We start from the raw sequence: 12,255 nt of genomic DNA on the forward strand, positions 1-12,255 counted from the left end.
TGGATCCATTGTTACTTTATGAAACTGCTTTACTATATGAAACGTTTATTTAAGGTCAGAAATAAACGTTTTATTATGAAGTTTCACAAATCACAAATTTTCTGAATCCCGTAATTTCATTCTACTCAGGAACGCCTTGTTCGAGCGCGCGGAGCCGTACGTGGCCGGCGCGCTGGACGTCAGCGCGCGGAGGGAGAACATGCCAGAGTACGTCACCATTAGAAGACAGAGGCCTACCACTGAGGAGACCACTACAGTGCAGTAAGTAGACTTAAAATACTCCTATCTACTATTTCCCCCTATTCTAATAATGGAATACTTCGTGCTATACTCGTAGCGCTTGTGATAGTAAAATAAAATCATCTATTTATACATTCATCTTTTACTTCAGTATGATCTTTACATCGTATTTTCAATCATGTTAAATCCCAGTGAGGCAGCGATAGATTGCATGTTTTGACAAGGACGCAATTGCATTGCAAGCATGTATAAATTTTGCCATATAACTCACAATTCACTGCCGCTTGCTAATTATTATGAGTACGTCGGTACACTAGAGTACGATTTAAGTATATTCTATTTGTAAACATATTTTTTTTTATTACAGATATCATAACACGGATCTCGAAGAAGATTCCCAAGGCACTGCACTCGAAAGAGAGATATCCGCCCAACCACAATACACGTCTATTGTCAGAGCACGATCCACCACTCTTTCTCCTTCTGAAGGTCTCGTCAATCCTGAACCCACTACAGTCCTAGCTGTCCAAATATCTTCTCTTTTGAACTCCCCAAGTCCTACTGAGGCCCAAACACTCGAGAATGAAACTGAAGCTCTTATCACTGAAACCGAACCGACTTCCACTACTACGACGACATCGACTTCCACGACCACGACTACGGAGCTACCTACAGCAGCTTCAAGCGTCACTCCAAGGCAAATAGGCTTCAGGCGACGAGGCTCCACAACAACAACACCTTACACGACCACCCAGGTGAGTACTAGGAGTTATTCTTTGATAAGCCGCCGTCGACCTTTATCCAAACCTAACGAAATAGTATCGGACGCAGATGAACTTGAACGATCTAGAAAAATTAGGTCAACTACCCCTAACAGTCGCGAGATCACTAGTGATCAAGGAACAGATAAAGTCAGACAGTTTAGAAGACAGAGAGTTAGAGTTAGACCTGCGCAAAGTGATGATTCTGAGCCTGCGGCGGCGTCTCAGGTACCAAGAGGACAATTTAGACCCCAAATAAGCCCAGATGAAGTGCTATCTTTGACGCCAATTGATCTAGATACGCCACAGTTTGTTCAAAGGCAATCCTTCAATCCGAGGAATGACAGACGTTTCCGATCAAGAACCACAATCGCTGCAGATAAAGTAGAAGATAGCGACGTCTCTGCGGCAACTGTGGACGTAAGACGACCAAGCTTTCCTTCAAGAGGACGAAGCCGCTTTTCGCCTAGTTCAACTACCGCGCTCAATGAAGCTGAACTTGTAACAACAGAAACTCCAAATGTTCAAAGACAACCAGCAGTTGCAAGGTTTTCACCTCGCCCATTTGCTAGAAAACTTCCTTCATCTTCAACCACAACGGAGCCTGAAGAGCCTGAGATTAGTGAAGAAAAAAATGTAGGTACGCAACGAATTCCACCCCGTCTACCTTTTGGTATAAATAGAGCCACATCATCACCACTTGTTCAAGCTAGGAAATTGCCTTTTATTTCTAGATCTCACACAACAACTGAGCTTCCTGTTTCAAAGGCTATTGACGACGAGGATCTTGAAAATAAACATGACATTTCCCTGTCAGAAAGTGCTATTGAGGAACAAGCACACGAAGATGATAATGAAACTACACAAGAGCCAATTAAGCGACGTCGGATAATAAAGAAAATAAGAGCACCTTCGCAACAGGATGGTTCAACAGCAGAATCACCAGTGGTAACTGAGATGTTGCCTATTGAAGAATCAGGCAAAAGGAAATTCAAAGTTATAAGACGCCGACCAACATCTACTACGGAAGCTGGGGATTCTAGTCATAACGTTTTACTAACTTCGACAACTGTAGCTCCAAGAAAACGTATAATCATTCGTAAAAAAATAAGACCAACTGAAAATGAACCAGAAATTGTAGCAAAATCTGTTGGTTTTGTAAAAGCTGCACAAAAAGATATTACTACAGAGGCCATAGTCAATTATGGTGAAAAAACAAGACCAACCATATTGGTATCTTCAGTTACACAATCTTCTCATGATGAAGAAGACAACGAAGATGATATTGTCCCAGAAATTTTACGTGTTGAAACTGATAATGATAGTGATTCCAACAAAGAAAATTCTGATGAAGAACCAGTAAACAAAAACATAGTCAAAGAATCAGAAAGTCATTCTGGTAATAGGGAGGAGGAAGTAAAATCTGATAGTAGTTCTAAAGAGACTCAACCAGCGACCGTTTCTAATACTGAATCTCAACGGGAAATTACTAAAGAAGAAGATACTACTGAAATAAAAGAACACACTGATAGTGAAACAGATAGGAAACCGGAAGTTATCATAGAGGATGAACAAAAATCTGTAGTTATTTCGGAAACCGAAACAACACCTACTTTACCAACATCAGTCACCGAAGAGTCTCAACCAGAAACTACTACCAGTACAACTACTCCAGCACCGCCATCTTCTTCTCGTACGAGATTGCCTTATAGGCCATCCAGAAAATTATTTACATCTTCGACAGAACCACCTGTTCCATCAAGTAGTCGAACATTTAGTCGGAAATATAATCCCGGTGCCTATACTAGCCCAGCAACTATAGAGAGAGAATCATTTAGACCATCAACTACAAGAAGGCCCTTATTTACTCCTAGGACAACTTCTAGAACAAGACGACCATATACCACTGCAAGGACCACACCTAAAGTAGAAGACGAAGAAGAAGAATATCCCGATGAAGAAGTACTAGATGAAGAGCCTGAAAATTCATTAGTGTTCGTACCTGCTGGTCAATTATTCAGTAGGAATCCAAGTCAAAAAGAAGAAGAAAGTGAAGAAGAATATAATTCTGAAGAAGAGGAAACTAAAGAAGAGTCACTTAGTAATAGGTTTACATCAACTTCTATAAAGCCCGGCTTTAAACCAAGAGTTGTAAATTCAAATACATTTAGATCATCGTCTACAACTGAACCAACCAAAAAATCGGTAAATAGCTCCCAGAACCGAACAGCTGTGTACACTAGATTTGGACCTAATAAACCTGTCGATACCACGAAACGAGTTCAAAACGTTCCCGTAGGTTACAATTCACCCGTTTCTACCACATCAAAAACGAAATTATCCGTGGAAACTAAGCAAACAAGTACCACGGCAAAGGAAGAATTGAGCACTACTGTTTCAAATGTTGGAACTGAAATAACAACTGTTGATGATGACTATTTGTCGATAACTGAACCAAGTAATCTTACTACTGAAAATGCAAATGATGCCACTGCAACAAACAGTGTGGAAAATGAAACTACTACTAATTTCGCTACCAATGCAGATACAGATGATTATTTAGAGTTCACAACTTACTATCCGACTACACAAGTTGGTTCCACGAATACAGAATCGGAATCAGATAATCAAATTATATATGCTCGTGGTCCCGTGAATACTGAGGCAAATATAGAAATAACAACGGAAATTTTAACTGATACAACAACAACTACTACAACTCAAACACCACCTGTCATTAAAACACAATTTGATAAACTTTTCTCAGTTAGTAGAAGTGTCGAAGTAAACTCTAAACTAGATAAACATCGCTTGAACAAAAATAACGAAACTACGCTTATTGAAGAGGGAAAGATCATGGTAGAAAAGAAACCTGTGGTTAATAAAATTGGTGAAGTCAGTAGATTTAGTTTCATCAAAATCGTTGAGGATGAAATACCTATTTATCTGACTAAACTTGGACACATTTATCCAGTTGAACATCTACCTGATAATAATATTCGAATTGACGAAGCCCGAAATGCTAGAGCTCTGCAAAACTTTGCTGATGCTCCGCGAGAAAATTTACTGGCCTCTGAAAGTATCAATGAAGCATATCGTCATATAAAGAAACCTAATGAGAATAGCGAAATTAAAGATCGTATTGAGCATGTACCAGGTGACGATTTTTTGAGTTACGTGAATGACGATAAAAAAACCGATAAACTTGAAGATGCACCATTTCCTTCTGAGTGGCAATTTGTTCCAGCAGCATTTGAAAAGGAAAATTCTGACAATAAAGGAGCAAAAAACTTTGAAATAATTACGCCACATACATTGCTCACTAACCCTTCTACTTTACCTTTAGAATCTCTGTTCAAAACTGAGAATCCTATTATGGAGCAAATAAGCGATGAGAAACAAAACCAACCATTTGTCGTTTACTCGTCGTCATTGCCGAACCAAAAAGAAGAAGGTAACATTGTAAAATTACAAGTGATTAAACCTGAAACGGGTCGCAGTATAATAACATTCGCTAAAGGTCAAGAATTTGCCGGGGCGCCAGTTAACGAAGATACAACCGTAAAATATCCGGTTAGCATATCTGTGCTTCCAAAATCGTCTGACGCTATATCTTCAACTGTTAACATAGTATCTACAACGACTACAGAACGAGCTACTAGTCCTGTCATACAGCTATTGACAACTGCTCAAACAACAACATTATCAACTGAACCACCAACAACTATAACAACTGAGCCTACGACAACAGAGACAGTCCCAGAGGAGACGACTACTCTAAAACTATCACCACTGGATGCTAAAAGATCAAAAATTTTCCCTCGTAGACCTATCATTAAACCGTTCAATGCAACACGACCTATACCTCGTGCCAATAATAAGATAAATGCAACAGTTTCGCCAAATTTAAGTCAGAAAGCAAATAAAACCACAGGGTTTTCTCCAAGCAAGTCTAGATTCAATGGCAATAGAGCTCAGAATGTTCCAGTCGATAGCAGGATAAAGGCTGTTACCAAAACGACTGTTAAGCCAAGAACTTTTACCACAGAAACGTCTAGATCAACCACAGAGAGGAGGTTATTCATTAAGCCAATCAGGCCAGGATTCAGGCCATCTTTTGTGCCACGAAAGAGTATAACAACCACTCCCGCCTCTGATACTTAAAGTTACCTTAAAAATAAAATTTTAGTTGTGGTTCTCACTGGTTGAACCCAGTAATTCTGGCCATAATAGTACTCAATGACTGATCAAATATAGGATTTTAAATTTTCCTGCGTCCGACTATTTCCTATCATATTTTTTTAATGAGATTTCTATTAATTCATCAAATAATATAAATGCCTAATTATTTGGAAACTTAAATGACGAATTATATTTGTATATCTCATGTACATATTTATTATATAAATTGTCTCAACAGTTTGATTTCAGTCATACTATAGACATTCATAGCTTTAACTTTAATCTTAAGTTTTATAGAAGTTTTTTTGTACCAAAAATGTATATTATATTATGTTAGGTCGTTTTGGTATAGCAGACTTCTAATTTACAGATTGTCATAGGTTGTATAAGTTTATTTAAAGGTAAATAAAACTAATATTAATTGTTACCATAATGTACATATATGAAGGATCGGGCATTGTATAATGTGAACAAGATATGATTTGTATTGTAACACACGAAAAGAAATAAAAGGTTTGTAATAAAGTATTACCATAACATTTTAAAGTTATTTGCATCTTTATTGAATAATATGAAACTAAATTAAAAAATACATAAATTTATTAAAAAATGAGTTAATCGACCGAATGTGGTCGTGAAATCAATACATTTTTCTAAAATAATATAAAAATATTCCACCATTTTATTTTTATAACTTTATGCACTGAATTTTTTAGACCATACATTTCTTTATGGGCTTACATTTGAATTAAGTATATATTAAACAAATTGATATGAACATATTTAATGATTGACTAAAAACGAAATTCTACATTGAATAAATATTTATTCATATTGCTTAAGTAGTATTGCTTAATATTAATACTTATGTATAAAATTAATTGTATTTATGTGATTACTTGAAAATCAAGACAGAAGAAAGGAAGAATTAAGCCTGGGTGACATACAAGGTAAGTCCTCTACTCAGAATCTATTGGATAATTTTATTGACAATGCTGTCGTTAAGTTTTTTGCGTTCAGTATCAACAATAATAGGTACATTGACGCACTTCTTGCAAGATGACAATGGCCATCAATGACAATCAAGCAAAATTTATTTTCCCATTTACGCGTATAGTCTTTTGCTTCTCAGATTTATTATAAAGAGGTAATTACGCTGACAAACAATTAAAAGCGCTGTTTTTTTGCATTTTTAGTTGGACTGTAACTTTCTATGTAGCTAATATACTTACGGTGTTATATCATGATCGAAGTATTTCACATGAAGGAAATTTATTGTTTTATTACATAATCAATATTTTCGTCACAACACATACCATCATTTACACGTAGTCAACTAAATATAAATAAATAGGATTGCCATGAGATACTTTTTGTCATGTGTCAAAAACAAAAAATTATATGGAGCTTGCATGGAATTAGTAGGTACATTGTACGAAGTACCTACTAATTCCATGGGGGCTTGTATTCTTTACATTTGGGGTGACATCACAAATCGTGTAGACAAAAATCGTTTGTACTTTAATAAGCTGTGTTTGTACTTTACTAAACTAAAAAAAATGATAAATCATACCTACCATAAATGAAATTGATAGATTAAAGTGATATTTGATTAAGTATCGTGTCTCATTAAAGGTTTAGATATACATTTTGTTTATACCTACACAGGCAGTTCTTTTGTTATATTTGTTTTCTTCAAATAATGATTTCAATAATCACATGATGAAATTAAACAAATTAACGTGAAATTACAGCTACGCATAACTTGCCACTCTGATTTATTAATATATAGTTTTACTGAACTTACCACATAACCCGACGTCACATTACATGACATGTTCTTTCTTACAAGATCCTCAATTGCCTTCTATGGTGAGTCAACATTTCTATTCAAATTCAAATTCAAAATTCTTCATTCAATTTAGGATGATATACATCACTTATTGACGTCAAAAAAAATTACTTAAACTAAGTCTACTGCCGGCTTCCAAAGCGCAGGTGAAGAAGAAGCGGCGCAACAAACTTCACCGCAGCCTTTTCTCCAAGGACGTCAATTAACAAATATAGGTCTTATACATATATTAAAAATTAGGAGGACGAATTTACATCATTATTAAAAGTGTCAAAATTTGAATGAATAAATAAAATAAAAGTTGTATTTCCAATAAAATTATTAAAAATCGTCACACAATGTACAAAACGTACGTAATAATGTCATAAATCAATTACATATGTTATGAGGATACTGCACCATGCTTGGGCCAAACATTATTGTCGTTCACATAATCATATATATGCATCTGGTCATAATCGATGTTTTCTCTCCTAACTCGGTATCTCTTTATGATGTTCTAGATTATAGTTAATTTTAATTTAGCTGTATATGTATCTACTACGCTATATTCCATGATAATTTGTGGTTAGCATATTTCTAATTGAGCTATTATGGGTAATACAAAATATAATCATAAGTTTAGGCGTGTCAACAAATAAAAAACATACATAGTAAAATCGTATACTTCAGGTAGGACATTTATCGATAAAACATTTAGCATTAAAAAAAAAAACAAAAGCCTCAACAAAAAACATCCGCCGATTTCCGCGTTACAAAATTAGATTTGTAATAAATCGCTATGCAAACTCCGGTTTAAGGTATTCTGCCCCTATGAATATGCAAATATAACTAAAGTAAGGTTCTTTAGCGAAAGTCTTTACATAATTATGTAGGTACCACCTCGTGTGGTCACCTCGTATAGCTTTTCCGAAGAATTACATAATTGTGTACGAGGTGCGGTTTTCTGGGACACACCTTATTTACTATAGTCTGATATACGCTATGACATTAGCTTATTTGTGTGAGTTTTTATACCTTGTCTTTCCTATTTTGGTTGATGGTACATTTCATCGATGGTACATTCTTCTTAAGCTATGTTCTTTGTAGATGGAGTATTGCCACACCTCTCTAAATATTCTCGTTTTTATATTTTAAGTAGGCACCGAAATATGAAACTTCAAAAAATAGCCTAGAAATGTGAAAATAAATAATTAATATCGTTATTTTTTCATTTCATTCATGTGAAGCTCGATGGCGCAGTGCTTAGCGCACTTGGCCTATTATAGTGACGGTTAAGTCCCTTTAGCTATGGTCGGTCATTTGATGGGTTACTAAAAATATACTATCCCGAATTCCACCGTGCTTCGGAAGGCACGTAAAGCCGATGATGGTCCATTCAGAATTTACAGTCGTTAAAACCCACCAATCAGTATTGGGCACGTGGTGGGGATCTCCTTATCCATCCACAGGGAAGGCACTGGCCTTCCCTGTGGATGGATGGTTTTGATCGTCCCGTCTCGTGGGGGATGATCAAATGACTGATGATGATAATGACGAAAAGTATATAAGTGCTTTCTTAAAGTCTGATTGAGTTTTTCATAAGTTCGTACGATACCGAGAAGTCCGTTCAGAATTTTTAATATTCTGCCTTCATTATACTTTCGACATAACATTTAGCATTGGCCTACATACACCACATGTGTCTCACGTACTAGGTACTAAGTAGTTAACGTACTTTAGAAACTATGTACCTAGGTCCTGACGCCCTTCACTTCTCGACGTCAAATGTATAGATCTACTATTCAATTTGCAGTCACCTAACTAGATCACACAGAGACCATTTATTGTCTTTTAAAGATTGTAGTCTGTTTCATAGTTTACTTATTAAACAGTTGGGCTTCTTAATTGATCAACATTAAACTAAAAAGCTGGCATTTATACTTTTCTATACTATTTCCTGTTTAACACAAAACAATTTCCCTCAACTATAGTATGAGAAACCGCGTAACAGATAAAACCCAATTCTAAATACTAGGGTGAGTTGTATAAGTCAACTTTGACGTTAACTTTAACCTGCTCGCCGCTGTCATTTAGACAAAACGGCGTACTTTTCATTTTTCTGCACAGGTTAAAGATAACGTCAAAGTTAACAGTGCATGCAACCAACTTTAAATAGGTATAACATTAAATAGGTAACTTTTGGGAGCGCGTGATTTACAGGTGCCTCATCAGATTTAGTCTCAGAACCCTTATTCAGTTGCCGTCCTCATTTGGTCTGATAGTTACTCTGGGACTCGAATCCAAGACCTCCTCATAACATCACTATACTACTATTCAATCAGGTGAATCAAGCCTGTCCTAACAGGGAACTGGTTTGACTCGAGAACGTGATAGGCCTCTCGTGACTCATGCTCTGTGTCATCAATACGATTGCCCAACGCCCTCATTTGGTTCGATAGCTACTCCGACCCTTGTATTTACTACTAACAATACAATATAGTACACATTATGTGCCTGTGAAAGACCATATTGGCTCACATAAAATTCTAAATCCTATTATTTGTCTTACAACCGATTTGTGTTCATAATATCAGAATTTTATTGTTCATTCTTCAGAATTTTATTGTTCCTAATTATATAACCAGTTAGTGATCATATTTTTTCATAAATACTGTTAGTTTATTCTTGTTTCTTATCGTATTTGTTATTACTGCTAAAGTCACCTAATACCGGCTAAACGTTATCGCGATACAAATTTGGAGGTTTCGGTATACATTACTGGTTTTTCATTGCCGTAAATAAAAGTTCATTGTCGGCATCTGTCTGAGTTTGCTAATAATGTGTAGCTGGCATAAGACAATTGTTCTTTTGTGTGACTCAGTGATAAGAGTAGGATTCGAACCTGAGACCTTTCGATCATATCCAATGGACGTTCGCAAACAATTGACAGTGCTACTTGACCACGGCTACCGTGTAACCTATATTAGTAGCTTAGTTCTTATTAGCTTTTATCAAACGGAACCAACAAAATATGCCATTATATGTATTTTTTTCTTCTACGATTAGATATTTTATCTTTTCTTGTTCAATAATAAATAAATATATTAGGACAAATCACACAGATTGAGCAAGCCCCAAAGTAAGTTCGAGACTTGTATTATGGGATACTAACTCAACGATACTATTTTTTATATCAAATACGTACATATCAAATACGTATATATATATATATATATATATATATATATATATATATATATATATATAAACATCTAAGGCCCGGACCAATCAGAAAAAGATCATTTTCCATCATGACCCGGCAGGGGATCGAACCCGGGACCTCTCGGTTCAGAGGCAAGCACTTTAACACTGCGCCACCGAGGTCGTCAATCAATACTTATATTCTAGTTCATCAATATCTCCAGCCCTCCGTGACGGCACTGAGGACTGTCCCAGCAGTCCTCCAGGGATAGTCCTCCTTCCGTCTCCGCTAACCATCTCTGCCCCGGGCCATCCTTGTCCAGTTGTTGCTAGCAATATCCTTGACATCGTTGACCCATCTAGCTGCCGGATTGTTTATTTCTTCTATTCACGAATAACTTATTTTTCTGTCTATACCTGCATACCGATATTTTCGCGATGTCCTTCCACGGTGCATCCTTTCAAATTGCTTCAGTCCCTTCTCCCACACAGAAAGGTTAGTTAACTATAATTCTATCAACAATATTTATATTTTATTACACGTTTAATTTGTTTAAATAATTAATTCATCGTTTGTTACTGTTTTCTGGCGTTGAGCAACTATTTCATAAGTCCTACATTCTATTCGTTCCTATTCTGTCCCTCTCATTCTCGCATGTTCCCGGTTATATTCAGGGATTCCATGAGATGCTATTGTTACCTATCTACGTGTCTCGTGTATAGATAGCTGGAGACCACTCTAGGGCGGAACCACACTTCACAAAATACACAAAATATGCATAACTAAACTTTTCACTTTCACGATTACATATTCATTCAAAATTTTTTCAACTTATATCCACTTCATTTGCTCAAACTGTTTAAAATTTTAATTCTATATATAAAGGGTTGTATATTTAATCTTAACTAATACTTATTATAAATGCGAAAGTATGTTTGTTAAGTACCTATTCACGCTCTATATACTTAACCAATCTTCTTGAAATTTTGCATTCACATAGTTTGAAATATGAAGAACTACTCGTATGAAGGGTACTTTTATCCCGCAAAGTAACTGTTTCCGTGGGAAATTTACGAGGACGAAGCCGCGGAAAAAAACTAGTTGTATATATAAAATTTGTTTCGTTGCCGCAGCATCTTCGCTCGTGTCTTCACGACCTACTTGAGGGCAGGTTCTTACGTCATCACTTCAAGATACAAGCATTTTTGAAAACACTCCGCTAATGTTCTTTACACGACTTTACAATTAAGGTGTTGTATTGCAAATTCTTAAGATTCGTGGAAAAGGGAAGGGGAAACCTTTGCCCAGCAGTGGGACACGACTATTACTACTAGGTAATTTAAAACAAATGCAAATTAATTTTCTAACTTCTTCAAAAGCTCGTTTTGGGCACAACACATCCACCATCACTAAGTTTGTGTCCATCAGACCCTTAAGTCCACTAAAATCCACGTTGGAGATCGATTGATAAATCTTTTGCACTTTTGACCCACGAATCCCACGAAACAAGCGAGCTTAGTGTATCCATTTATTCTAACGTTGTCCAAATGACGTTAACAAGACCCAATCTAAAAAATATTTCTAATTATTAGAAATCGATATATTTATATGTTTGCGGTTACTGAATTACGAAAAGTGTAATAGACGGATTTTGATAAAATTTGTGAACAATATCTATGGTCGTAATAAATGAAACTCTTGTGTAGTGGCAATTAAAATGTAAATATATATTGGAAACCAAAAATACAACTCAACTATCGGCGGCAATTTTCTTGACAACGAAAAATATTTGAAATTAGTATAACGTTGTCAACTTATTTCTCTAATACAATTTTGGTGGCCAGTGCAGTTATTTAAATCCTGGACAATTTGCTCAACGATAATAACTTCTCCCAGTCTTATTGTTGTCTTCATATCAGCACCCTGGACAAGCACATTAGGTTAATTTACTAGTACATTTTTTTCCTTTTATAAGATTTCTATTTTTGAGGTTTTTCTATAAACAATAATTAATAAGTTACATTAAAAAATTAAAA

At 35.8% G+C, this 12,255-nt stretch overlaps 2 protein-coding genes across 4 annotated transcripts in view; both read left to right on the forward strand.

Annotated features, from left to right (window-relative positions):
- The window catches only part of Cht6 (Chitinase 6), a 116,214-nt gene that overhangs the window by 72,570 nt on the left and 31,389 nt on the right, over nucleotides 1–12,255 (forward strand). For all 3 annotated transcript variants that reach the window (XM_053754226.2, XM_053754228.2, XM_053754227.1), the window contains exons 18-19: nucleotides 130–261; nucleotides 608–995. In XM_053754226.2, the coding sequence (XP_053610201.1) occupies nucleotides 130–261; nucleotides 608–995 (520 nt within the window). The remainder of the gene's footprint in view (nucleotides 1–129; nucleotides 262–607; nucleotides 996–12,255) is intronic.
- LOC135309838 (mucin-2-like) lies at nucleotides 1,002–5,733 on the forward strand. The gene has a single exon (XM_064436324.1). The coding sequence runs from the start codon at nucleotides 1,959–1,961 to the stop codon at nucleotides 5,163–5,165; it is 3,207 nt and encodes a 1,068-aa protein (XP_064292394.1). The 5' UTR covers nucleotides 1,002–1,958; the 3' UTR covers nucleotides 5,166–5,733.

Source organism: Plodia interpunctella, chromosome 13 (genome assembly GCF_027563975.2).
Source record: "Plodia interpunctella isolate USDA-ARS_2022_Savannah chromosome 13, ilPloInte3.2, whole genome shotgun sequence".
Lineage (NCBI taxonomy): Eukaryota > Metazoa > Arthropoda > Insecta > Lepidoptera > Pyralidae > Plodia > Plodia interpunctella.

Excerpts from the sequence above, each read along its gene's own strand:
- LOC135309838 (XM_064436324.1), top strand. The coding sequence starts at position 1,959 with ATGTTGCCTATTGAAGAATCAGGCAAAAGGAAATTCAAAGTTATAAGA.